Source organism: Pleurodeles waltl, chromosome 11 (assembly GCF_031143425.1).
Source record: "Pleurodeles waltl isolate 20211129_DDA chromosome 11, aPleWal1.hap1.20221129, whole genome shotgun sequence".
Lineage (NCBI taxonomy): Eukaryota > Metazoa > Chordata > Amphibia > Caudata > Salamandridae > Pleurodeles > Pleurodeles waltl.
The window spans coordinates 354,491,913-354,519,871 of NC_090450.1; the positions used below are offsets into that span (position 1 = coordinate 354,491,913).

Genomic DNA, 27,959 nt, shown 5'->3' on the forward strand with positions numbered 1-27,959 from the left:
AGGCCTAATTGTCAAAGTAGAAAACCAGAGTATTGATTAAACTCCCAATGCCGGCATCTTGGGAACGTGACTAGCTAGAAATATAATTTAAAAAAAAAAACATTTTTAATTGTTATTAAAAACAGTTCAATGATGAAGTCAGATTTTTAATAAATATTATGGAAAGTTAACTTTTAGAAAAGTACCTTTTCCTGCCTTAAGTTTTTGGAGGCAAAATTTAGCATTTTCTCGCCCACTTCTGCCAGCTACTAATTAGCATTTCAATAGGTGTGAAAAAGTTGTGAAACACCACCCAGGAGCACACAATAGGCTGACCTGAACAGGCACAGAGGACTTCTCTGAACCTAACAGAATTTGCGGATAGGGGCTGTGAGCATCCTTTCTGACAATTAAGTGTCAAATCCCGCTTGAATGTCAAATCCTGCGTGACAGGTCTGCTGGGTTTACATATAACACTTAGGGACAACACTTGAAAGGAAGGGAAATCGGTTAGAAAAACAATACCAGAATTCGGTTTCTGGGTTTTACATATAACACTGGTGGTGCACTTGAATGAACAGGCAACAGGATGCCAAAACAATTTTTGTCTGGTTGCTGGAAAACCCTACTTTTGTTCTACTAGTCTTCTGTCTCTGAGTTTAATGTGAGTATAGTGCCCCAAACTGGATTTTGTGCTAGATGTGGAAGGACATTAGGGTTACCATGGTGCACCACACACACACACACACCCAAAACGTAAAAGCCAAAGTTTAGCGTGGCAGAGGACTTTCGTCATCTTGAAAATGCCCAAATGGAGTATAGGCTAGACCCCAGCAATGTTTACCCCATTGGTCAGGAGTCAATCCCACCAAAGGCTTGTGCCCTGCTTAAAATTGGCATCTCCAGGCACCCACTTCAGCACACTTTTGGGCCTGTGGTGGAACAAAACAGGGCTGGACCGGCTGTCTGTGGCCTGATAAGAAACTTGAAGGACTAGACCTGATCTCCCATGTACCCAGAACAAAGAAGTGGACTCAAAGGGTCATAAGGCTGACCTTTTCACGACATGGGAAACACAAAAACTACAATAGCGCCTTCTTGCAGTTGTCCAGCTGATTAGCGGTACTTGGACTGGACTTGTGCTGGCCTCTGCCTAACACCCTATGAATCTGTAAGTGCCTCCCCTGATGACCTAGGGGGCTTTAGAAGTGTACTACTGTGGTGGATTGGGTCTTAAAAGACTAAAGTCAGAAGGTAATATTTTTGACTAGGACAAACCGGGTTGATGTATCCGACCCACACTCCATCAGCATCAGCACCAAGTTTTGCCTAGGCTCCGGTCTACCACAACCATTGACTACCATTGGCACTTTCTGCTTCTAAGTGCTATTCATACCTAAAAACGTTAAAAAATCATACCTCTGGTTCCCCTTATTGGATGTCTGTCATTTTGGTGAGGCTTTGTTTAATAATGTTTACTCTGTTTTTCAGTTTGGATTTTTTTTCTTTTGCATTTTGACTTTATTACCATTTTGGTACTGCATAAATACTTTATACTTTGCAGTAAGTTAAGGCTATTTGCTCTGTGCCATAGCTACCAGGGGGGTTGCGCTCAAGCTAATTTAGTGACTTTGAGGGTTCATCCAGAAAGGGGCTGTGATTATTTCTTGAGATGGGTAGTCACATCCAATGGAAGAAACAGCTGAGAGTGGCCCTAGATCTGCCTGAATTATGGTTGGATGGAATTAACAATTTAATTATCTACTCCCAAAGGGGTGGGTGAGCGAATACTATACAAGATCCTTTGTAGATGGCAATATCTGCCTTCTAAGCACCATAAGATTGATCAGACTAAGCCGTGCACCTGCTGGAGGGGACATGGTGAGGTAGGCACACTAATGCGTATTCAATGCAGATGCACAAAGATGGCTGATTGGAGTTCAGAGGTGTTTGATGGCATGGAGCAAACCACAGAGAGCTAGTTCAACTGAAGACCAGGGGTGATTATACTGAACAGGCCCTCAGATGGGATATACACCCTCCAGGCAATGAAGGATAATACCATCTCTCAACTAATTGTAGCAGCTAATACTATCACTGTAGGGGTAAGGAACAGGAATCAACAGATGATATCTGGCTACAAAAACTCTGGCAGCCATTGGCTTATCAGAAGTTGGGCTATAAAACCCAAGACAAATATCAGATATTTCATAAATTGTGGGGCCCAACAGTATTGTGACTCATCCAGGAATACTGAGGTATATCCTGTCTGCAAAGATTACAAGTGGTGGGAATTTTTAGATGAAGACAAGTACCGGATATGAGGGCTGGAGGGGTTAGAATGTCATTACATGCCATTCCAACAGGCAGCCATAATAACTGGGAGAGTGAGATGAGAAAGCAAGACCAATTTGTTTTTTTCGTGCAGCCTGAAGGGGGAGGATTTTTTTTCCAGGATGGGTATACCGGCCTAATGTTGTTCCCATTGCCACCTACAAAAACCAATAAAGATGTACTTATACTTAGATTACCCTTAAGATCTCTAGGCTGTAAGTAGACTGATGGCAGTAATAGAATTATTGTGACCCTTGCTTATCCAGAGTTGAGGACCAGATCTTAGGGAAGGAGGCATGCTTACAGGAACCTGTGTGGATTAATCCGGACCTAACTACAGGGTCACAAACAGGAGAAGAGATTGCCATGAAATTCAGAAAAGTCTGATGCACTGCTAGGCAGCAGGAGGGAATTAGTTGCCAGATACTTAATTTTTAACAATCTGAGTAAGTAATAATCTCCTAATACCATTCATCTAAACCGGATGTTGTGAAGACTGCTCCTTATTGGACAATATCGCAGCTCTGATCACTCCTGGAAGAAGGCAAACAATACAAATAATGACTCTTTATGCCTGTTTTATAGATTAGTGTTCCGCTTTTGATAAAATTACTGACACATTGGGAATTGATCCATCCTCACTCCACGTCACAGTAGACTTACTCAAAGATATATTAGTGAGAATAAAACTAACTTTAAATTTCCAATCATCAAAAATCGGACCCTCCAACGGCCTCAAACAAAGCATTTATCAGCGGGGGGCTGATGAAGTCACTGGTTTATGCTCAGATTGTCCACTTTGTTAAGAGATGATGTTTGCTGTGGAATGTCCTCCCTTCCCAGGTCCTGTAGAGCCACCAGAGTAGGGCTAGTTGTAGGAACAGATCTGAATTCTATCTCAGACCCTGGGGGTGAGTTGGATCTAAGGCCAAGAGATACAAGTCTATTTGCTATGGTGGCGCTGGTCAAAGTGAGCTTAATGTAGTCCCAATTGGGAATGAACCCACAGAAGCACTGTCTTTTATACCTAGTCTTACTCCCTTCTCTCTTAAGGAAACTGAGACTGCCATCAGGGCCCAAAAATTAGGAAAAGCCTCTGGGTTGGATGGTATACCCGCGGACATGTTTAAATCAGATCTTGCCTATTGGGGTTCCTATGTCAACAGGGTGTCAAATGCCACCCTGGCAAGTGGCATTCACTCCCGGACCTGGAAGGGAGCAGTCATTGTACCTATTTACAAAAAAGGAGAGAGGGGTGTACCAGGAAATTACAGACCAATTAGTCTCCTGGACAATTTACAAACATATTTTTGTTACCAAGTACTGAGCAGGCTTAAGGAATGGATTGAAGATAACCAAGTACTTAGCCATTTACAGGCAGGCTTTAGGCAGAAGATTAGAACAGTTGACCAGGTCTTTCGCTGCCTTACGATCAAATGGTAGGTGGTGGACCTGGATGCTAGGAAACTGTTTGTCCCATTTTTAGACCTTAGGTCCACTTTTGAATTGGTTCCACGCAGAAAACTCTGGGAAGTCATGAATAAAGTTGGAGTACCGGGCCCTCTGCTAAATCTTATCAAAGAGCTGTATTCTGAGAGCTATGGGGACAAAAGGGGAACTAACAAGCTAGATCCCAATACATAGAGGGGTAAAGGCAGGGATGTGTGCTGGTCCCTACACTCTTTCTACTGTTTATTAATGTATTGTGTCAGTGGTGCACCTAAAATAGAGGGGGTGAGGATTCCTTGCCTGCTGTTTGCAGATGATACTTTGTTACAATCTCAAACTGCCTCTGGTCTCACCAACCTGCTTGAGAAGTTCACAGGTTTTTGCAAAGATCATGGCTTGGAAATTAACACCTCCAAAACCAAGTACATGGTGTTTGGCGACCCAAAACAAAAAGTGAGGAAGAAGATATGCTTGGAGGGAGAAGTTCTAGAAAGAGTAACCGACTTCGATTATCTGGGAATAAGATTGGAGGATTCCCATTTATGGCAGGCCCACTTATCGAAGTCTGTTATGAGCTTAAAACAAAAATCTGGGTGTATTTCGAGATATGCTACCAAATCCCCCAGGTTTGCAATTACTCCTGCAATGGAGATATACAAAGCTCAAGTAAGGGGGGGGTGGTATTATATTGTGTGGAGTTATGGGGTAATTGTAATTTGAACGATCTGGAGAAAGCCGAAAACCTCTTCATGAAAGTGCTATTAAAAATACCAGCGAGTTCCCCGACCCTGCCTATTAGATTGGATTTGAATCTTCACCCTATCTCGCACATTGCTGCCGTAAGGCCATTGATGCACTGGATCAGGATCTGGTCCCTGGACATTTCTGGCCCATATAGAGCTGGCCTTAGTACCCTGATGAGCATGCAAGCCTTAAAGAAAGTCAGGTGGTGTAACTGCGTTAAAAAAATCTTCTTTAACCTCAGGTTGGGAGTCTATTGGACAGATCCTTCCCATCTTCCAAAAAACACCACGCAGGTCGTGAAAGATGCATATTGGTTGAGTGTACAAATGGAAAAATTAGCAGAGGTGCTCTCGCTTAGCTTCACAGATAGTTTTTATCACTGAAATGCCAATATGAATTTGAGCATTTTATGGATTTGATTGTATCTCCCTTAGCATGTGCACCTTACATTAGATTTAGGCTGGGTACATTACCACTTCGCACTTTCACTTGTAAATGGACTAAATCTGTCAGCGACAACGATTTATGCCCCATGGGATGCGGAGTTGCTGAACACATAGCCCACGTTTTATTTCACTGCCCGCTTATTCTAAGCTAAGGGCACGTTGGCTTATACCACACTGCAGATCCATGGGTTTTAGGAGTAGGGTACTAGCCCTCAGGACTTTCAAATCAAACCCGCAAGGGAATGTGGCATGTTCATTGGCAAAATGTTTGGAGGCAATTTAGCACATTAGACGTAAATCTTTGGAGGGTAAGTCATAATATATAGTACTGTAACTGTCACGAGCTAGCAACTGCAAATTGAAAGCTAATATTTTAGCGATAACCTACAAGAATTAATTTTCAATTGAGAACATGAGATGTGCTGTATCCTTGTAGTTATGATCTTAATATTGATTTTAACTTTTAAACGCACTATATTATATTGCATTTTATTCTTACACTAGATTTTGTATGTGGCAAAGTTGTTACACTCATGCACCCCACTATTAGCTAGAGGTTTTATAATATAATTTTTAAATCTTTTGATGTATGTATGTGTTTTGTCTATGTGCTTTAATGGTATTTTCTTTTACCGAAATAAAGCTAACTAACTAACTAAGTGGTCCCAATTGGTACCTGGGGAAAGGTAGCATTTTGCACACATTATATCATTCTGAATTACCGAATAACAGTGCCTCACACGCTTAAGTCAATGGATTACTTGTTAATTAGTGTTTCCGTGTCTTGAGAAGTTGCCAAGCCTGGGTTAACTTGGGGACATTCAACATAAAAATCTAACTTTTAACCAAACTGGCAGGGTGGGATTTCTGCTTAAAGGAAGGAGAGTCTTGAGAAGGAAATATCCTTTGTGGCTCCCAATGGAAGTTCCTGGGAGGGCAATATTGATCTGTGGCACTAGTAATATTTTGAGTTTTCAGAAACATATTTCTATCACTGGGCCCTTACTCGCTTAAGGCTCTTGGAAAGATTCTTCTAGACAAGTTGGACTGGAAAACATGAGTTGACAAGATGAGGAAGGAGCAGAAAGAGTATGTCAGCGGGCGAGAGCTTAGGTAAGAACTTCAGTGGGAGCACTCAGCCCAGGTTGAGTATTTTAGATCAAATCACAAAAGAGGGACAGGGAGATTAAAGGTCCAGTGTACAGTCTCCCATCATAACCTATAAAAAGAATCAAGTACACTGTTCCCAAAGAAAGAAAACAAACAGAGACACAGGGGGGCTCTGATGTCAGGAGCGAAGAAAGCCCTCACGCATCCATTAGGATGTCAAGTGTCATCACTGGGCCAGCTCCTCGTCAGACCGGCGCTGCAATGTCTGACGGGCACCCCTTTTGAAAAAAGGGGTGCTCTTAGCTGGAGATCTAATTAACTTGTGCCGGAAATGAGTATGCTGTAATGAACATAGTGAGGAGAGCACAAACAAGGAGGTTAAAAATAGCTCTAAACCTAAAACATCATAATTTAATAGATCAGATGTAGGTCTAGGCTAAGATTAAAAATAACGGAGAGTGCTAATGGAGATAATGCTCACATACACTCTCACTTGATGCAGTAGAGGGGAGAAAGTCGCTGGCCCACCTGCTCTACTCAGGTAGACCTGAGTAGAGGCCTTTCTTCACTCCTAACTCCTCTACTCAGGTAGACCTGAGTAGAGGAGTTAGGACAGTGTCTTTCTCCCCTCTACTGCATCAAGTGAGAGTGTCCGTGGCTTGCTATTGCGTCAATACTTTTTCTGAAGTGAGTTAGAAAACTGAGTATGGTGTTTTGTTGCGAGGATGTCCTCTTTTTCCCAGCACATACTATGTCACTTTTTGTTCCACTGTCCTTGCATGCTACTTAAATCTAAAAAAGAAAGTAACGAAAAAGTTGTGACATTTCATTAACTGGATTTCAGTTTTTCATTTTCAGACAAAGCCTGATATCCGATTCCCACATTTCAATAAAACTGCGCCACCCGAATCCACTTTCCCAGGCTACAAGAGCTCTGAGCAGGGGACAACATCTGATTCCCATTGCGCTGAAATACACGGAGACATCAGAAACGGCATCCTCGTGGGACACCGCGTTCCAGGGCGAGGGTTTCTCAAGCACTCATTACTATTTGTAAACAAAAAACACCAAAGGCATGTGGAGAACACACTTGTAGAAACGCAGACAAGGGTGCCTGGGTCTGGACTGGTTGTTCTTACTCCATTTCCGGTAAGGTCCACTCCCGTCTTTTTGTTACTGGCGAAATAAAAAAAAATCCCAAGTTTCTAGTCGACCATCACTAGGATGTCTTGGCGCTGACCCTCCCACATACCACCCCGATTCAACCTTGATCAGTGAAGTGTTGTGCGGACTGTGAAGGTCAGTTGCTTCAACCAGGAGCGGAGGGAAAAGAGGAAGTACTAGAACTGCAACCTCACAACTCCAGAGGCATCTAACTAAGCTTCTATAGCAAGTGGATTAAGATTCTGCTCCCAGACACTAGCAAGGGGACTCTCACACATTCATTCATTTCCCTGCACATACGTCAAGTAATCAGCAAGGTAGAAAGAGTGCCATGCCCATGCTGTAAATCGGTACAGGTCAAGTTAAACAAGATCTATCTATCTATCTATCGGGGAGACGAAAATCTAGAAAAGAACCCCAAACATATATAAAACTTGTGATATACACACATCATTCACTTTTTTGGGGGCAATTATTTCATCCTCTTCGAGTCTAGCAAGAATAATACTATTGCACAATCACCAAGGTAGCAGGAGGTCGTTTTCTAGGTGGACACACACAGCTCTCGGAGATGACCCACAGTGTGGACAATTTAGCACTAATACGGGTCTGAGCCACAGGTGGCCAGATTTCCCGGGTCCAACGAGGACACAGATCGCCTTCATCAGATACGACGGTGCGGAAGATAGGGCGCTATCCCCAGAACTTGGAATTCTACTTCTAGGCAGTAAGCTGCGGGCCACCTCCCTTAGGGAAACCAACTCCGAATTGAGAGTGGTAAGACCCAGCTCCACTGCCCAATGCCTCTTGAAGCTGACCTAGAGTAATGCCATATCACAGTATGTTTTCAAAGGAATGGTCCTCAAACCAGTGCATAAGATACCGTGTCACCTCACTGGTGTGTGCTTCCCGAGAATAATGCAAGCCACCTTCGAGTTGGTACTGGCAGTGAGGAAAGAGATGTCCCTGCTAGTGGTGAGAAAGGGAAGATCAAGGCAACCCAAAGGTATAAGTCTGCAGGCGTGAGTGAATGAGAACAAAGCTAATGTCTTCTTTTTTTCCTTGAACGACCAATATTTATGTTAACTGGCTGTTGCTGAGTCAGGATTTGTATATATATTCTACACCATATTACCCCTTGCAACAGATACGGACATGTAAATACACTTCAGAGTATGAACTCTAGATTGATTGTACAAATGTTATTGAATCAGGGTAAATTAAACACAGGTAAACTACAGGAGGCACTAGGGGTATGAAGATTTTAAATAAAGCTTAATTTGCCCGAATACACTTTAACACCTGACCTGGGATGGCCCCATGTACAGATCAACAACAAACTAGACAAGGTGCAAGATAAGGAAACCAAGGCTACAAGTGAGCTTATCTGAAAAAAGTCTCACAACACATTGCTACATTTTCCCATTATATGAAATAATATAAATAGGCACAATACGAGTAGGGTGTGCTATTAAAAAAACAAAACAAAAAACAGAACAATGTGATGGACCCCGAACAAGGTGAGCAATTCACTGGGATGGGCAGACATCACCACTATATTTAACATCTATTCCTTGTTTTATCTAAATAGGCTGGAACAAAACACGAAATTATAATTCTGGGCATATCTAAAAGGCAAGGGTCTCACGGAAGCTGCATTGTGCAGAACCCTACCTGTGCTGTAGCTCCTCCCTCAAAGCCACAGACGAGCACCTCTTTCCCAGCTCATAGAAGGATGAAATAGTGAGAGATGAACTATGTGCAAGGCAGCTCAAAGTGTCTCGTCAGACAGCTATCAGCAGTAAAAAGAGGGGCGTTTGGCACATTATCTGACACGCAGATGACAGATTTTTATTTTATGTAAATGGGTAAGTGGGTTATTGCTTTAAGCACATATATCCTTTTATAACTTGAAGTTCATAAATTGCAGTCCTAATATAGCACAGTGAGCTATGAAGGACATGCAGCTCCTACACCTTGTAACCCTCACTGTCTTGTGTAACACATCCTGTACATTGAATTACACATACATAATTTATTGTCAACATATAGGGGGTCATCGGCGGGAGCACCGCCGACAGGCCGGCGGTGCCCCGCAGGGCATTCTGACCGCGGCGGTTCGGCCGCGGTCAGAAGAGGCAAACCGGCGGTCTCCCGCCGGTTTACCGCTGCCCTTAGAATCCCCCATGGCGGCGCAGCTTGCTGCGCCGCCATGGGGGATTCGGACACCCCCTACCGCCATCCTGTTCCTGGCGGTTCGCCCGCCAGGAACAGGATGGCGGTAGGGGGTGCCGCGGGGCCCCTGGGGGCCCCTGCCGTGCCCATGCCAATGGCATGGGCACAGCAGGGGCCCCCGTAAGAGGGCCCCGAAAAGTATTTCAGTGTCTGCTAAGCAGACACTGAAATACGCGACGGGTGCAACTGCACCCGTCGCACCCCTGCAACTACGCCGGCTCAATTCTGAGCCGGCGTCCTCGTTGCAGGGGCATTTCCTCTGGGCCGGCGGGCGCTCTTTTGGAGAACGCCCGCCGGCCCAGAGGAAATGTCTGAATGGCCGCCGCGGTCTTTTGACCGCGGTGCGGTCATTCAGCGGCGGTACCCTGGCGGACGGCCTCCGCCGTCCACCAGGGTCAGAATGAGGCCCATAATGTGTACATGCGATGCAAAGTTCTCTAACACCCCGCATTTGGACAAATAGCGCTATAAAAGAAATAAAACAAAGTAGTGGTATGTAAAGTGTTATTTGGGTAAATACTGGGACAGAACAACACATCTGACATTCTTACAGTGCATGCGCGTGTCATATATATATATATAGCGCAAAGCCAAAATGGTGCCTCTCTTAACTACCTGTGAAGTGATAAGCTGCCTGCCTTTGTTTACTCTCTATTGCATTTAGGTGTGAGGCTCCTGATAGCTCCCAGCCAGGATACTCCAACAAAGATAGGCCTGATGGCCCCTTAACTTCAGTCATTGTTATGGGCCCAGCTGGAATCTGATAAGCCTCCTCCCAGCCTGAACTTTGCTCCTCCTAACAAAAACAGACAACGTGCAGGCGCTGTTGAATGTGTCCATGTGTCTAAATATTACACCAGGACGAGGTTAGCATATTTCTGTTGGGCCCAGCCTCATAGCAGGGTAGACGGCGTCCACCTTATGGAGAAAAAAAAGAGGGTAGACAGTATACCTGTGTCTACCCTCGACTGGTGCCTTGAACAGAAGGTTTCTGGCCTATAACCTCAGCCCTCAATGCATGCCTAATAACCGGCTTCCTTGTTATCTTCCAACAAAGCCCAAAACATATGTGAACATGTGAAAGGTCTAAGATAGCCTGCACTCATCTAAGTGCACAGTGTGCAGCAGGGATCCTGAAAAGGCTGAGTAATTACGTTCCGTATGGAACAGGAAGCTCTGCATTTGTCTCTTTGAAAAATAAGTATCTGGCAAATTCAAAACTGACACGTTTCAGGGTGGCAGCTGAGCAAAAGCCCTAAAGCTGTTTACATTTCAATATATTCTTATTGAGTTAACTATGACATAGCGACATGGCAATGACAATAATAAAAACATAATACGAAGATTCATATATGTATTTTTACAACCATGTAAAGAGGATATTCTTGCAGTGTCCAGAGCAGCACAGTCACTCACAAGAAACACAATAAAGCAGAATCAAGTCCCAATTCAAAGACAGAACATTTGCAGGTACTCCCCTGGTCCTAATATGTAAAGAATAACCTCACACTGACACTGCAAAATACTTACTAACCTCAGCAGTTAAAAAAACGACGTTAAAGTGACCTTCCTGGATGACGGGCAGCCATTCAGGCTAGGCCAACTTGGAAAGTCCATAGCACCACTGCGTTGTGTAAATGGTACCTCATACTGTCTAACTTATCTTAAGAGCCAAACCATGGAAAGCATTGTAGTCCATACATAACACCGTTCTTAAATTATTACCTTTTTGCATCCATAGAATTGTAGAACAGCAGGGATCCAGAAACAGGTGGACGCTGGTCAAAGATAAAGGGGTTGGACCATTTGTTTCTGCTAATGTAACCAGCTCCCTGTGCCAAGCACAGGTCAATTCCACATGTACATGCCCAAACAGAACTCACTCACTTATGGACCCCTTGTTGGAAACACCTCAGAAACACAGAGACCACCTCATTCTGATACAAAGCCCAGACTGAGGAGCTCATCCTGTTGTAAGGACTGCATCCTAGCAGAAATATCTCATTCTGAACCAAAGGAGGCGGGTGGAATTCTCAGAGTTGCCTTCTTCTGTGCTTTTTCCAATTGTTCTACCTTCGTATCATAGGAGAGAATGAGCAGATGGTGTATTGTCGAAAATGGTCTCTGCATTGCTTTTCAGCTCTGGCATCCACTGCTTCAGATCCAAAGTAGTGTCTCTTGTCAATACCATTAATGTTGCTTTTATTTTTTCAGCATGCTGGACTTAAAACTCTCACCAGGCGACAGTCTCTCCAGACACAGGTCAGAGGCCTCATCTATCATTTGCAGAAGGAAAGTTCCTCAATGCCTCTTTATTTCTTGCTGGCTGTCCTCACTTTGCAAACAGATCTGCCATCAGTCTATGGAGGCCAATGGTTGCCATTCCTCCTCAGTCAGTCACTCCCCAGCTTTCCTCAGGCCTATCACAACACCAGAATTTTTAGAAAAGATACTGGAAAGGAGCCCAGTGGAACAAATGCAAGCTCTTGGAGTTTGGGAAGACTGTTCCCTTTACAATTTTGATATAGACCGAAGCATGGGAAAGAGACAGCCTCAATATGTTTCTTGATTGGCACCCTTCGGCTACTGATGAAAAGGTTGGAAACCATTTGGCTATGTTAGACCTTCTGGCCACATTTCATATGTTGACCACTCCATCCTTATGAACCATCCATCCACAGTGGCAAATTCTCCAGTAAGTATGGACGGCTATGTCCCGTCATTAAAAACCTCCATAAACTACTACAAAAAGTAGAATTTTGGATGAGCCTGAACTATCTTCATCACAACAATTCAAAAACAGAACTTGTTAACTTTTGGACAAAAAGTAGAACTAAATCATCATCCATCTGAACAGTACTATTTTAACCCAAAACCTTCTCGTAGTACATGTACTTTTGAAGCATATCTCTTATTAAATATCCAGATCAGCATGGTGGTAAGGAATTGCTACCTTCAAGAGTGATTGCTCTGACCTTCAATGCCATTTCTGTCTCAAAATCATAGGACACAGGAACCTGGTTATAAGGGCTGCAGTCAATTGTAAAATTGACTAGTGTAACACCCAATATGCAACTGTTCCAGTATATCAAACAGATCATCTTTAAGAGGCTCAGTATGCTGTAGTTAAGAAAATAATGTAGCGTCTAAATAAAAACATTTTACCTCACAAGACAGATGACATCTCCACTGACTTCTCTTTAAGATCCCTTTTTGATCAGTTCAAGAATCGGATGCCTCGTGTATAAATGCATCAATAAAATTGCTTTGGCATACTGCACTTAATGAATCAAAAGCTATCAGGAGAGCATTTTGGGCAGCATTACATTCTTGTTGATTTTACATATAGTTAAACTCAAATCTAATCTGGGAAAAACATTTTCCCATCTTGGGCAAACCTTCTCAAATTCCCTTCCTTCCACCATACAACACTGTTAATCGCTTCACTACTTAAAAAAGAAAATATATATATATATGTATATATATATATGTACATATATATATATATATATATATATTATAATCATTTAGAACAGTGCTTCCTAAACTTTACAATCACGACCCAATTTTCGTAACTGAAAACTTTTATGACCCACATACCTTTAATGGACATAAAGCACATCAATTTGAATATAAATAAAGCATTGTGTGGTAGCGCATAGTCAATTACACACAGCAGGTTTTCCACTTAAATAGTCACTAAATTTGCACAGACATAAGTTTTACTGATAAAACTATGTAGCACACAAACGATAATGTGGGGGAAACGGGTTTCGGTGAAAATTAATTATTTGTGTAACACCAAGTAAAGTGTCTTGGTTTGATCCCATTAAAATCTCTGTTTCCCGCACACACTTCAGAATTACAAAAAATTTGCCTCATTCTTGCTTTCCTGAACGAATACAGTTTGTGTACAAGTATTTACATTTTATTGTGTGTTGCTAAAAACAGGCATCCTACATCTTTTCCTTCTACGCTTCCTATACTTAAGCAAGATTGTCACATAATTCTCTTTAAAAAATCCTCTCACCTTGCAATCAGACCAAAAATGTAAACCCCAATACCACACATTAAAAGAATAAACACCAATTTTTCAACAGTCATAGTTTGATATTTGAACTCTGTCTCTAAAGCACCAAATGTGACAAGGTGATCTTTATTTTTGCTGGATCCACCAAAAAACAGCTCGCGAACCCCAGTTTGGGAACCGTTGCTTTAGATCTTTAACAAGAGATCCTCAGATATTGAGCACATTGACTAGCAAACTGGGACAAAGACTTTCGGGAAGTCAGTGCATGGGCATCAGACTGGGAACAAGTACCCTTCTGGTACTTCACTGACGGGTAGGGAGGCATATCAGTCAAAAGCTCATGCAGGGATTTCCTGCGGGCTTAAAACCCACATCTCAGCAAGGAACAAAATCATACTAAAAAAATAATTGCCTGTCAGCGCTGTTATTTTAAATAGGAGAGGACTTTAATACACACACGACTGACTAATACGCAGAACATGGCACATTTCTAACTCCAAATAAGGGCCTTTCTCCAAAACAGAAATATCCTATTACAGTAAAAACATATGACTTATTCCTAAAAAGTCCACAATAAAATAGCAAAGGACTACATGCTTTAACGGTACTTTTTTAGCAAACAAAACTAATACACTAAGGTACGAACATGGAATAGAAAACATTTCCTTTTCACCATACATAACCCAAGCCTATTTGCATTGATATGTGTTTTACCACAAGTAAACAATGCCTAGAGGCTAGAGTACCTTTCCATTTCCAGGCACCCACTTCCCTCTCTTGGAAGACAAATATTGACAACATTTCTCACATCGCAGTGGAGCTTATGCGCCATACCCTTCCTTCAGCCACCCAACAGGTAAAGCTTTCCCCAGGTTGCTACTAGAGATCCTCTGAAACACTCACCTCCAAATATGTAAAGTTTTCTTCCTGCTGCACTGGCTTAGGGTGGGCATTTCTGTTCCAGAGGCTATTTTCCTTTTTACTCTGATGTTGTTCCAGCCATGTTTGTTTTTTTCAGTATAGGTGCTGTTAATTTCTCCACGCGGACACTCTTGCCCTTGAGTGGGGTATCTAAACATTATCCCTGTGCTGCTGCCCAGAGGTGCAGGAGAGACTGGTTGCTCTTTAGCAGGGCGCAGGGAAAGGGAGAACTAGCCTAAGCAGGCAGGTTTAGAGAGATCCTAAGGCAGGCTCTTCTCACTTGTCTTCCTACCTCGCACTTGACAACCTCTTCCAGTAGTCTTCTGCTAGGGTGCAGGTTGTGATTCTCATGCCTAGGGAGGAATTCCTTGCTCAGGGGTGTGCTGGTGAGGCCCTGGGCACAGGGACAATACTCAAGGCTTGCTGGGCACGGGGCTTCCGATGGGAGGATTACAAAGTGCGCAATTGCACCTAGTATTCACCAAATTGCAGGGGAAAATGTGCGTATCTCAGGTCCCATTGAGTGGATATGAATAGGGGCAAAATAAGTCTGCTCCTGATGGTAGGCTCTAGTTAGCAGGACTGCCTTCTTTAAGGCTTTAAGATCCCTAGAATGTTACCTGAGAAAACCGGCAGATACCCATCAGCCTCTAGTAATACTGTTTTTTCCTCCATAGAAGTGCCTGGGTCTGCCCTCTTGTCCAAGTGCTGGTGGTCTCCTGCAATTGGGTTTTCCTGGCAGCAGTCCTAAAGTTCTCCACAGCAAACAACACTCGCTGCCTGCAGTCCCCAGCCTCACAGCCCCTCTTTTACTGGGAAATATCAATATAGAATTCAAGAAAATAGGGAAAAAGAAGAAAATCCCCAGATCTGCAGGAGATCGTTGGTAAATGCAATGGGACGCTGACCCCACAACCCATACAAAGAACTGGAATATCACCTGTCGGCGGAGTTCTTGCAGCTCTCGTCGGGCTTCCATCCTGGACCGCTCCACTTCACGGAGGTTCACTCTCAGGTCTCCAGCCTCTTTCTGGGCAGCAGTTTTGGCCTCCTCCAACAAAACCAGCTTCTGCTCCTTCTCCTCATTGGATCGCTTAAGACTAAATTACAAAGTTTATTGTCAGTACAATGAACAGAAGACCTACCCAAATCACTACAGTAGGCACCAGAAGTGTTTTCAACAGGCTGGTGACTCTGAAAAGCCTAAGGGGTGAGGCGGAGTTTGACGACTCTGATTTACAAGAGGCTGTCATTTCTTAGCCTTTCAGAGACACCAGTAACAGGAAATCCTCCATTGTGAGCGTATGACTTTGCACCTTTGCTTTATAAAACTATCCAATAAAATAACTTACGAGTTTCTCTCTAATAAAGGAGCTTCCCTAATTACTTTTGAAAAAACAGGACCTAATCTACCTTTGCTTTTCTCGTTTGAATACCTTGGTTAAAAGATGACAGTAAACATTTCCCTCATCTTTTGGAAAAAGGAGTAGCATTGAACACAACAAAAAAGAGAACATTGCATTTAAAAACCAAATTAACAGAAACATTATAGCTGTATTTTTCCATGTGATAGGGACTTTAGAGAGATCCATTTAGGCTCGTTGTAAATCTTTTCAGGCCTACACACTTTAAGACGTCGCCTCTGCAACTCTGTTTCTGCTGATATTAATCTTTGGTGAGTATCAAAATAGAAATAGTTAAAATACTTTAGTGTTGGCAAATATCAGGGGTCATCTTTAGCATTTTGGAGTTTTAACCTCTCTGTACAAATCTTTAGATAAGCAAGTCATATTCTTTCCAGAAACCAGAACAGAAAGGAAACAGCCAAGAAACAAGAAATCAAAAGCGGGGATGGTAGAAAACCCTTGGTCCTAGAAGGAATGTGGCTCAAAAGCCCCTTCACATATATAAGAAGGAAATAGTTATTCAAATTCTTCACTATAATTAACAAGCCAGGAGGGAAAGATTTTTCAGGGGAAAGCCTCCCCTAACGGTAAAGGCAAAAGTTTGGAACTGAAGAGTGATAGTGGGTGAGCAACAATAGAACAGAGTGTGTTTGTCATTTAGAACATTGGAATGTAGGGAGCCCCATTTAAACTATGGGGTGCCCATGGCTTCTAATGGTCAGTAGAAGACCAGTGCTCCAACATTCAAATGTTTTTTTCACAGCTGTTGCTGTGAACAAAGGCTTCACGGAGCCCGAGGGGATCTCCATCCCCTCAGGTTCGTGTGGTCTTTGTTTTATTTATTAGAACAGTCTACCCTCTAGTGGCAGAATGTTCTAGTAGCCTTATAGCCCTCCGTAGCAGAGCTATACCATCATTGAAGTCCCAGTCCCTTCAGCTCGGGCCCTTAACGCTGGAGAGGGCCTTCAATGGCCGGTATAGCCCGCTATGGCGAGCTATGAGGCTAGAACAGAAATTGGGCAGATGATGGAGTTGGTGGTACCTTTGCCATTGAAGCGTATGCTTCTTAGTTCAGATGTTTTTGATAAATTCTTGCCTGAAGCTGTTATTCTAGCAGTTCACAGCAGGACAGTGAAATAAAAGCTGCTACGATCAATGGACAGAATAGGCTTGTTTAAACATGTTTCTGACAAGCAAAAATGGAGAGGGTGCACTGCAAATAGAGCTCAAGTCTTTAGGGCTGGAATGGCAGCACAGCTGTTGTCAGTCATTAAGTGATCAACAGAAACAGAACTTTCAAGAGCACTATGATTTTGTGCTACCCAAATGTTGGTTTCCCTGAGAACAGCACTTGATCAGGCAACTGATTGCTTCCACTGAAAAAGAGTAGGTAGATTCTAAATGCAATGTTGTATACATTCGTAATTTTATAGCTGTATGCTTCATGGCTGTCTGTGGAAATCTCACTGTCAGAAAAGTAGTCATCGTTGGTTATGGCAGCAAGCCAGTGGTAAAGGTGATATAGGCCTGATTGGTCAATGGGAAAAGTTATTCTGATGTATATGTAAAATATTTCATTAAGAAACGTTACAACAGTAGAAGCAGGTCTGAATAATTTATTGAGAAAAGCATTTGTTAAAGCCAATGCGACTTTTATGGTGGACTGTTATCACTCTGCTACAGGCTGACAATCTGAAAGACTCACTGGGAAAAGATATGTCAAATTCCATAGGTCTGATCTGTTTATTATGAAAAGTTATGACAGGCAGTAGGCTTGGTTTATTTATTATGAAAGGAATTTGTTAAAGCCTATAGGTGTTTAAAGTTGGATTGTTACAGCACTGTTACAGGAAATCTCATAGTTTACCATAGCTGGCAAAGATTTTGAAGTTGGTTTCCTTTCCTGACAAAACCCTGGGCATAGAATGTTTTCATTGTAGTTATGTATTGTTTAATCGACTGTAATATACACATATTTGTAATTTTATAAATATATGCATGATGGTAGGCAGCTGATGTGTCCTGCCAGTAGGCCTGTGTTGGTTACGGCTTCAAGCCAATGGGAAAGACTGCAGGCATTATTCATTCTCTGGGGAATGGTATGTCAGATTACGTAGGTTTTAACTTTTTGTCATGGAATGTTATGCCAAAGCTAGCATGCCTGACATTGTAAAAAGCATGTGTTAAAGAGAATGGACTGTGAAGGATGGACTGTAAACAGGTGCTGTGTCAACATAATCTCACAGATCACCATAGTAAACAAAGGTGTGGGTGTTAAAAACCATCTCAAACAAACGGTGGGAATAAATTTGCACTATGATGAACAAGACACTTACCTTCTGTAGTACTCTATCTAAAAGCAGATTCCTCAATTTAAAATAGATACCAAAACATTATCTTCCAATGTGGAGGGTCTGTGGAGTGAATCATACCAAAAAATCTTGCAGGACAATGTGGATGCCATGTCTTTTCTGTTGGACCTGGCTGTCAAGGAAGTAGTACTTCATGAGTGTGTGCACTGACACCTATATCACAGCCTGGCAGATTCTCCAGAACAGATTCCCCACTTGCCAACACAATGATGGCATCCTTAGCTCTGGTGGAATGAGCTCCCAGGCCTTCTACACACTGTTTCTTGGTCAGTGCATAGGAAACCTAAATGAAGAGCTCTACCCACCTCTTTAAGGTCCTTTTCTATTAAGTTCTACTGGGCTCGGGCCCCAGTTCGGAACTACTACACGCTGGCTAGGCTTCTGGTTCATCACAAGCATAAACAATGCTCAGACACAGTCAGTGCATTTGTCGGGCAGCTGGGGACCTCTTGTCTCCCATCCCTTTCCTTTATTAACTCTTCCATGTCATTGTGGGTGATGTGTCCTCATGTGTGAAGAACACTATATTCCTCATCAACCGTAACAAAATATAACAATCAACACAAACAGAATACTGGCAATCATTTGCATCTCCTTTGGTGATGCTGGGGTCATCCATTTTAGAATGCACAGTCTTTTAGTCGAACGGAGGGCACCAGGTTATCCATTAAGTGATATCTGGTGGGACTGCTTCGGCTTCCAGAAGTCTTGTTACTGGATGATCCCTGGGGTGGGGGAAGCAGTGGCAGAGGACCCCTGGGTCCATCCAGAGGATTTTACCCTGTCTAGGTCTACTAAGGTGTTGGGGTAATGGTATCTTCACAGTCACCAGCCTCTGTTATCCATGTGTCCGCCTTCTTTATTTCCGCTTCAGGTCCCTCTTTGGCAAGTTTGGAAAATGAAACATTCCAGGTGATGTCTTCTCCTCTCTGTCATGAACATGGTGCCCTGCCATTGGACTACTGTCTACAGACACTGCCACAACGGTAATCAGAACTTGCACCCCAGATGCCTGTCCTTGACAAATATGCGGTCCCCCCAACTGAATTTCTGCACCTGCTCAGTCTTTGATTGCTGGTCTTTCTCTTCTGCAGCATATCGCTGTTGTCGATGGAAGGCAGCTTCCATTTGGGATGATGGGGTATACTGTCTACGGTCACCAGGCCCATGAGGGTGTCTCCTGTGGCACGCCCCATTGTGTAGGGAGGGTTCTGGTTGTAGTCTTTCAAGAAAGCGTATATGGCCCATTCTAAAGGTTGATTAGCATGAGCTATTCAGATTACTTTGTTGAGTGTTTGCATGAACATCTCAGCCTCCCTGTTGGCCTGTGGCCATGAGGCAGTCACTCTCTGGTGCTGTTGGTCACACGTTTCTGGCTTCGGAATAGCGGGCCATTGCTGGTGCGGAGCTCCCCCAGCAATCCGTGGATTGGCATAATCTTTTCCAGTTTTGGGAGAAACTCACTTGCTGTCTTGGGAAGCTACAATCTGTAATTCTGGGCATTTGCTATATTCACCTATCAAGGCCATGGTGTACCACCCATCCAGGAGGCACCCAAAATCCAGACGAGCATATGTCCAGGGCTGTTGTGGGCCATCTTTTGCAATTATGGGAGCCAGTGAACCAGGAAGCCTAACTACTTGGCACCATCAACTCAAGCAGACTGTGGTTTTCATCTATTTCATCCATCAACAGAAACACTTTACTTATGAGGCAATTTTTCATCTTAAGAACACCTTGATGTCCGGAGTGGGCCAACTGTACCACATATGCGATAAGGCTGCCGAGGATGACTCGGTGCTAGCCTATAAGTAGGCATCCTTTGGCGTTGATCAACAACTTGTAGCGCACCTGGTACAGCAAGTCTAGTACCCGTTTGGCATCTGGTGTTCAGTGTTCCTTGAGGGTCTCCCATTTTCCGGTCTTTAATGCTGCCCTGGCTAATTGTAAACATTTGTCTCCCTTTGTTGCTGTGTGAATCCTGTTGAGTGACCGGAGTAGAGATTGGGATCATTCCACTACATACCTAATATACTCTTCAGTATCCTCTGCTTCTGCAACTTCTTCCTGTGTTACTTCTCTCGGAAGCCTGGAGAGGTAATCTGCCGGACTGTTTGCCCAGGACCAGTACTCTACTTGACAGTCATAGCCTTGGAGTTGGAGATTCCATTTTTCTATACAGGGTGGTGACTTGGAGGAAGCATGGGTTGCTACCACTCACTTCATCACTATGAGTTGCACAGTTTGTCACAAAAATGTTTTTTGTTTTAGTCTTCACGTGTGTACTACTCTCAGAGTGTAGATGCAGTAGTTATGCAATTTATTAACTTTAACTTCTTTCCCTTGTATCTAGGGTGACTGATAGGAAAGAAAAGCCAGTCCGTTTTATCTCTAGTAAGTGACGGATGACGTCTTGACTGTGAGCGTTAGATTGCAGGAGCTGAGAAAAGGGATAATAATATTTGTTTCCTTTATTTACAATTGGAATAATCCAATGATTTAGTAGGTCCTGAAGAAGCGTCAGGGGATCCTGTTGGACCATAAGAGACGCGAAACATGTCGACCGCATATTGACCATATACTGAGGGACTTCGGATAATTACCGTCTTCCTTTGCCTTGATTTTTTGTACGAGTGCCTGAGCATTATCTCTTGTTTCACTCCCTTGTAACTTCTTTTAATCTTGACCAACTCCCAACAGCAAATAATAAACCATTTAGTGAGGGTTTTGAGCCAATTTTACTTTGTCCTTTTCTTCTTCCTCCTCTTTTTCGGACCCACATTTGGTTCCGCGGCTTCATCATTAATAAAAAGATCTCCGGCAAAGAGCCCCCCTTCGGGGGGTGCCCGTCAGGCATTGCAGCGCCGGCCTGACGAGGAGCTGTCCGATGATGAAGCATGACACCATATGTGGTGTGTGAGGACTTTTGCTCCTGATTATCAGGACTTCCTTCCTTTTCCTTGTGTCAACTTTGGAACAGTGTATTATATTTCATTATCGACTTGGAGGAAGAGCCTTTAAACAGTGGTAGTAGAGGTTTGTAGTCTGTGTTTACAACAGAGGGGTGTCCACAAACATAGGGCAAAATTATGCCATGTCCAATGGATGGCTATTGCCTCCTTTTCAATTTGAGAGTACCTTTGCTCCGACAGGGATCTTGTGGCACAGGCCACCGGGGCCCAGCCTCTGCACAGCTGTTGTGACAAGACAGCATCTAGACCTGTCAGGCTGGCTTCTACTGCTAGGATGGTGGATCTCGACAGGTTATCTATAGCATTGTGTCTGCTGACAATGCATCCTTCATTGTCTGAAAATACTTCACTTGGTCTTCACCTCATGTCCACGTGTCCACAGTTGCAGCTTTGGTGAGTTCCCCTAGGGGCTAAATCCAATATGAAACGACCTAATTAATTGACTATGCCTCCAAAGCTTCTCATCTCCTGGATTTTTGACGGTGTTGGGGCTTCCTTAACATCTCTCATCTTTTCGGGGTTAAAGACCATGCCATCTGCCGAAAAAATTTACTGAATTGTCTTGATGAAGGGTGAGCCCTGACTCTTTAATTCTTTGCAACACCTCTCTGAGCCATTCATGAAATTCTTGGAATGTGATGGCATATACCAAGATGTCGTCGCTAATGATGATGACTCTGGGAACTTCAGCAGCACTGGAGATTCCGAATTTTAGGTGGTGGTAGCATCAGAGCCAGACATGTGTTGATACGGTTGTGATGTACCTTGACTCTGAGTGCAGGGTTAGCAGGTGATACCCTGACTGGGGGAATACCTTGGAACCCCAGCTCGTGACACTCAGCTCCCTGATCAGATTGTTGATAGTGGAGGTGAAATGATGTTCACAGTAAATTACTATTTTAGGTAGCCTCATGTCCACACAGATGCAGACCTCTTCAGACTGCTTTTGTTTCTTTGTCACGATGATTGGGAACACCCATGGGGTCCACCCAGTGACCTTTTCAATGATTCCCAACTAATCAAGCTTATTTAGCTTGGCTTCAACTCTTGGCTTTGAGTGGAACGCTATCCTCTGATGGTGCAGGGCCACGGGCTAAGTGGCCTTATCGATGTGTAGCTGGACTACTTTGTCTTTCATGCAACCAGTAGGTACAAACAGGTGTGAGAGCTCGTCTAGGATGTGGGCTACTTCTTCTGTGTGTATTTCAAATGCAAACTTGAAGTTCCAAGGCCATTGTCGTGCTGCTGCTCAGAAGTATACCCTGACCACCCTCTGCAACATACAAAGTGGTGTCCATCTATGGGTTGCCATGCTGAATTTGGGTCTTGAAATTTCCTAGCATGGGTAGGGGTCTTTTCTGTTCATATGCAAACACTGAGATCCTAGTCTGGGACAGTGGAGGTTTGGTTAGCAGGGGATTGTACAGGTTGGCTATGATGTTAATGGAGGGGCCTGTGTCAATAGTCGCTGTAACTGAGTCCGCTCCTTCTTGTATGCAACATTGAGGCAGTGGTGGATGGGTGGCTGTGGTGTGGCACCTGCTCCATGGGGGTCATCATTCATGTCATCTATGTCCACCATTTCTTCTGTGACGGCGTGGACAGGCTTTTTGGCTTTCTTTGCATTGGACAACCTGCATACCTTCACAAAGTGGTTGCATTTCCCACATGTGCTACACCTTTCCTCTTGCAGGACAGTGTTGGTCTGTGGGTGTGCCTTCTGCAATAAACAACATGTTCAGGCAGCCTCCAGTGCCCTTCTGGGCTTCTCTGGTGACTTCTTTGGTCTGACCGCATTCACAGGTTCTCTTTTAATGGTTCAATGCAGTTCGGCCTTCATATGCAATGCTCTTGCTTTCAAGAGCTCTTTTGAGCAGCCCATTGTGAGAATGTGCTGCAGGGACTTGCCAGATTTTTGAAGGATGTTTTTCCTCAGCTTTGTCGAAGCACACCCTTGGATGGTCTGTCCCCAAATTTCTTACTGCTCACAGAATCCACAGGTGCTGGCTAGGTCTCTAAGCCTGCTGTAGAAGATGTCCAGGGACTCATTTTCCTTCTGGCGAGCCTGTCTGAAGATGAACCGTGCATAGTCTTGGTTAGCCATGAGCTCGAAATGTTGATTGAGAGCTGCGACTAGGGTGTTGTACGTTTTAGCCACTGCCTCATTAAGTGCCTTTCTTTGTCACCCAGGTAGAGAAAGAACACTCTTCTGCTCCCTTACGGTATCCTATTGGCATCAAAGTATAGTTCAAGGCACTCCATCCAGTCTCTCTATTTGGGCACTTGCATGGATGGTGCATCCTTGATAATGAACAGCTCTGGTGCCAGAGAACTGCCATGATGAGGTGGGGTTAGCAATGTGCACCCTTGGTCCCTGTTTCAATGGATGCTGAGTTGTATGAGTGTCACAGTGCTGCAGGCCACATATGCTGCTGGGTGCCAGGTGCAGGCAGGTGTCTCGTCGGGTGCTGGTTGCCAAGGCCCTTAGTTAGGGTCTCTAAATCGTGCAAGGCCTGATGTTTGTGCTGCTGTGAGGTTGGGCCTGAAGCAGTAACCTGGTTGAAGTCTTAAAGGGGCGGTCAAGCTGCAGGCACAGCATGAGCACGACTAATGCCACGTTGGGTGGCCACCATGTATGAAATGACAATACAAAGGAAGGGTGTGGCCCTGTCTTCCCCTGCATGAGCACAACCAGCTTTTGTTTTACTGGGCAGCTGCCACATGCAGAGTTAATTCCAGGTGAGCTGTGTACGTGTGCCAGCTCAATGCGGCACTTGTCCCTCCCAGGTGGCACGAGCAACATCAGTTGTATGCCAAGCCAGGCAGCTGCTGCAGAGGGTCATGGAAAATGGCGAGCAGTGCTTGGCGGTCATGCAGGCTCTCACAGTCTTGTTGCTACTGTAGCGTCCTACCGGGCTCGGGCCCTGGTTCTGGTGGCTGCACACTGGTTAGACCGCTGACACGCCGCAAGCATAAAACAAGGCTCAGACACAGTTTGTGCTTTCGTGTTCATGGGGCAGCCAGGGACCTATTGTTCCCCATACACCTCTCTCTTTTATTAACTCTCCCACATAATCGTGGGTTAAATCACCTGTTCATCAAAGGCTGGGGTATCCATATATACTACCTGTGCATATGGTACTACCCTTTGTAATGTGTACTACTGTACGAGGAACACAATACTCTTCTACAATAGATTACCTTTTTTTACTCAATAAAAATCCTTTAATAGTGTCCATTGCATGGCCTTGTTGGGCCAAAGACAAAATAAACAAAAGGATATCCAGCAGCTTTCTTGTAAGGGGTCACTATTTTTAATGCCTCACCAGGCTCAAAATCTGTCCCACTCATAGCATAAATGGATTTATAGGACAGCATGAATGACATCCAGCCCTTGAGGAGGCAAAACAAACTCAGTAAATTGCCGCCACTCAATTTCCAGGCACGGAGGTGTAGATTGGGCACAGTCAGGTAAATGATCACGCCCTGGTGCTGAGACAGGAGCCCTCATGAAGTGGCAGCCTCATTGAAAGATAGATACTCACGCCCAGAAGGTCCAGGTACCACACTCTCATGGTCCAAACCAGAGGCAATAAGATGACTTGGGCTGATCATTCCTGATCTTTTTCAGAACCTGAACAGGAGAGGCAGAGACAGGAAGGTGTGCAGGAGCGTTGTGTTCCATTTCACCCTGAATGCCTCTCTTAACAAGTGGTCTTGCAGAAACTCCAAAGCACAAAACGTTTGAGGCTGCATGCTCTTGATGGTGGCAAAAACATCTAGTCATGGTTCTCCCCACTGTTGGAAGGAACCACGCAACACCTTGGGACGTACTTGTCAAACGTGATCCACCAGGCATCATCAGCTCATCTCGTCAGCTCTGGCATTCGACGCCCCTGCCAGGTGGGGCAAGATTAGGAAAATCCCCTTATGCTACAACCATCTCCAGAAGTGCAGAGATCCTGACATAGGACCTCACTAATACCTTCTTGTGGCAATACCATGTGGCGGTGTGTTGGTGAGAAACTTCACCTACCTCTCCTTGATGAATAGCAGGAAAGTGTTCAGAGCCAGAAGAATGCCTGCAACTGCTGCAGATAGATGTGGAGCCGGCCCTCTGTCGTAGATCAGAGTTCCCTAATCTACATCTTCCCCAGAAACCTCCAAAGCCCAGCAGCAATGAGTCTGTCACCAACATCAGCTGTGAGTGAGGAAAGAGAGGAACCTGCCACTGGATCAGTTGTGTTTGAGCTGCCACCACAGCAAATCTGTAGTTGTCTCCTCCTACATCTGGATAGCAGCGGCCACACTGCTTTGCTGCTAGGTCCACTCACACACTTCAAAGTCCATTGCACAACATACATGTGCTACACTGCATAGTTAATGAGGGGGATGCTAGAGGCCAAGAATCCTCAGAGCTTCTCTCTCCATGATCCGAGCTGACACATCAGTATCATACCCTGGACATCCTGGGATCATTCTGGTGGAGGGGAAGCCCTGAACAACATTGTGTCCAGAATTGTCCCAATAAATGGAAGTCTCTGCGAAGGAGTCAGGTGCGATTTTGGCTTGTTGATAGTGAACTCAAATATGTCAATAGGTCCACTGTCATCCTAAGGTGATCGATGACCAACTGTGGCAAACTTGCCATTAAAAGCCATTTGTTTAGGTACAGGAATACTGGTATCCCCAACCTTCAAAGATGGCCGCAATCACCTCCATCGCTTCTGTGATCACCAGAGGGACGCCCAGCAAAATGAAAATGCTCCTGGCATCCACTGACCTCCAGATAACGTCTGTGGGACTACAGGACAGGTTTATGGAAATACGTATCCTGTGGGTCCAAGGACACATCTCAGGCCTGAGTCAGAGCAGACAGGATCTGGACCAGCATGAGTGTTTTGAATTTGCCTTTCTGCAGGGAGGCATTCAAAGGCCGAATGTCCACAATAGAGCTGGTACCCCTGTCCTTCTTAGAACAAGGAAATACCAAGAGTAACAACCCGTTCCTCTTTTGAGTTCAGCATCCTCTTGTTAGCATATTTGGAGAGCAACAATCACACCTTCTGTAACAGAATGGACAGGTGCTCATCCGGTGTGGGAACAATAGTGAGTGGGGTCAATGTAAACACATGGCATAACAATTTTGAACAGTTTTTAAGACCCATCTGTCACTGTGATGGATCGTCAACTGAGGAGTAAATGCTGAATCCTGCTTCCCACTGATTGGGCGTGCTCCATTAAGGACAAATAAAAGTGGCTTGTTTGTTATTGTAGAAGTTGAAAAGGAACTGTATCATTGATGTCCCTACTGCCCCATGTCCACTGCTTTGAAAAGAGTCGTCTTTGCTGCATCACTGATTGGGAAGGCTGTCACTCTATACATCAGCCCTTTGGACTAGCCTCTGAACTTTCGGAATTCAATAACCCCAAGGAGCATGCTTTAACTATCTGTCCTTAAAGCAATCCATCACAGACGGACTTCTCACTGAAAAGGAGAGATTCATCAAAAAGCATATCCATTAAGGAGGCCTGTACATCGCTGGAGAATCCTGTAGAATGCACCCAACAACAAACACTGCTACTGAATGCCATCCCCAAGCAATCTGTAGTATCCACACCTGCATGTATAACATTTGGCCATGAACTCGCCATCATGGATTGTCCAGACAAAAGAAGTTATATGGTGTTCAGCACTGGTAGTAAGATCTTGCTGACCGTGTCCCAAAGTACCAGTGTGTAATGGCCCAGCAAACAAGCAGCATTTATAGATCACAATGCTCTAGACTAAAGAAAACATTAACTTGCCAAAAGCATCAATCCTCTTAGATTCTATAGCTGGAGGATTGATTGGAAATTAGTTAGGGTTCGCCTTACTGGCTGAGGCCTGTAAGATAGGACTCGCTGGGGTGGGGTGCTTGGTGAGAAAATGTGGGTCACTAGGCAATGATCTCTGACATCTGACCACCTGCCTATTCACAGGTGGGCAAGAACAAGACTTTATTAAATTGGCCATCAAAGCATCAGTAACGGCATTGTTAAAAGGGTGCAGATGTTGCTGGGTAAGACAGCAAAACTTCTGCTAGAACATTTGTTTTGGGCTCCAATAAGGGGATATGCAATTCTAGTGCCTCAGCTGCCCTACGAACCACCATTGCAAAGGAGATACTCTCTTCTGTTGGTGGCCCAAGTGGAGAGTCAAGCTCTGTCTTGGGCAAGGTATCAAGCCCACTGCAATTATGTATGCCAATGCATAAGCCATCACCAGTACAGCAAGTGGGAAACAAGCCATCCCCAAGACTACCATCATTAGCATTTTGGGGTGACCCCTCCTCGGCTACAGGATCAGAGTCAAAACCAAAGAGTTAATGGAGCCTCTGCAGGTAGGTGTGAAATGGCAGAGGCACAGGGTTAGAGTAAGGGTGCATTTGCTATTTCATAGCATGGCACCGGTCAGGCTTGAGCTAAACTAGTCTTGGGATCTGACACTGGTGTCAGCACTGGATCATTCTCAGACACCAGCAGCATCAGCCCCACCATCTGGGTAGTGTGAACTGGCATTGATCTCGGGGCCAGAGCAGAAGTCTGTACCGTCATCAGTAAAAGCCCACAAACATGTCCAAAGGGGACAAAAGAGGCTGAGAAAGGACCCACCAGCAGTACCCCAACTGGTGGCCCATGCAGTTCATGAGGCCTGAAGGCATGTCAAAGGGAGTCAGAAATGCACCAAAAATTTGCAGCATCACTTTCTTTAACATCTCGATTTGCTGCTGGGTTGACGAAAGTCATGGAAATCC

At 44.3% G+C, this 27,959-nt stretch overlaps 1 protein-coding gene across 2 annotated transcripts in view; it reads right to left on the reverse strand.

Annotated features, from left to right (window-relative positions):
* Positions 1–27,959, reverse strand: part of CROCC2 (ciliary rootlet coiled-coil, rootletin family member 2) — an 878,259-nt gene that overhangs the window by 340,737 nt on the left and 509,563 nt on the right. For both annotated transcript variants that reach the window (XM_069213663.1, XM_069213664.1), the window contains one exon: positions 15,353–15,512. In XM_069213663.1, coding sequence (XP_069069764.1) covers positions 15,353–15,512 — 160 coding nt within the window. The remainder of the gene's footprint in view (positions 1–15,352; positions 15,513–27,959) is intronic.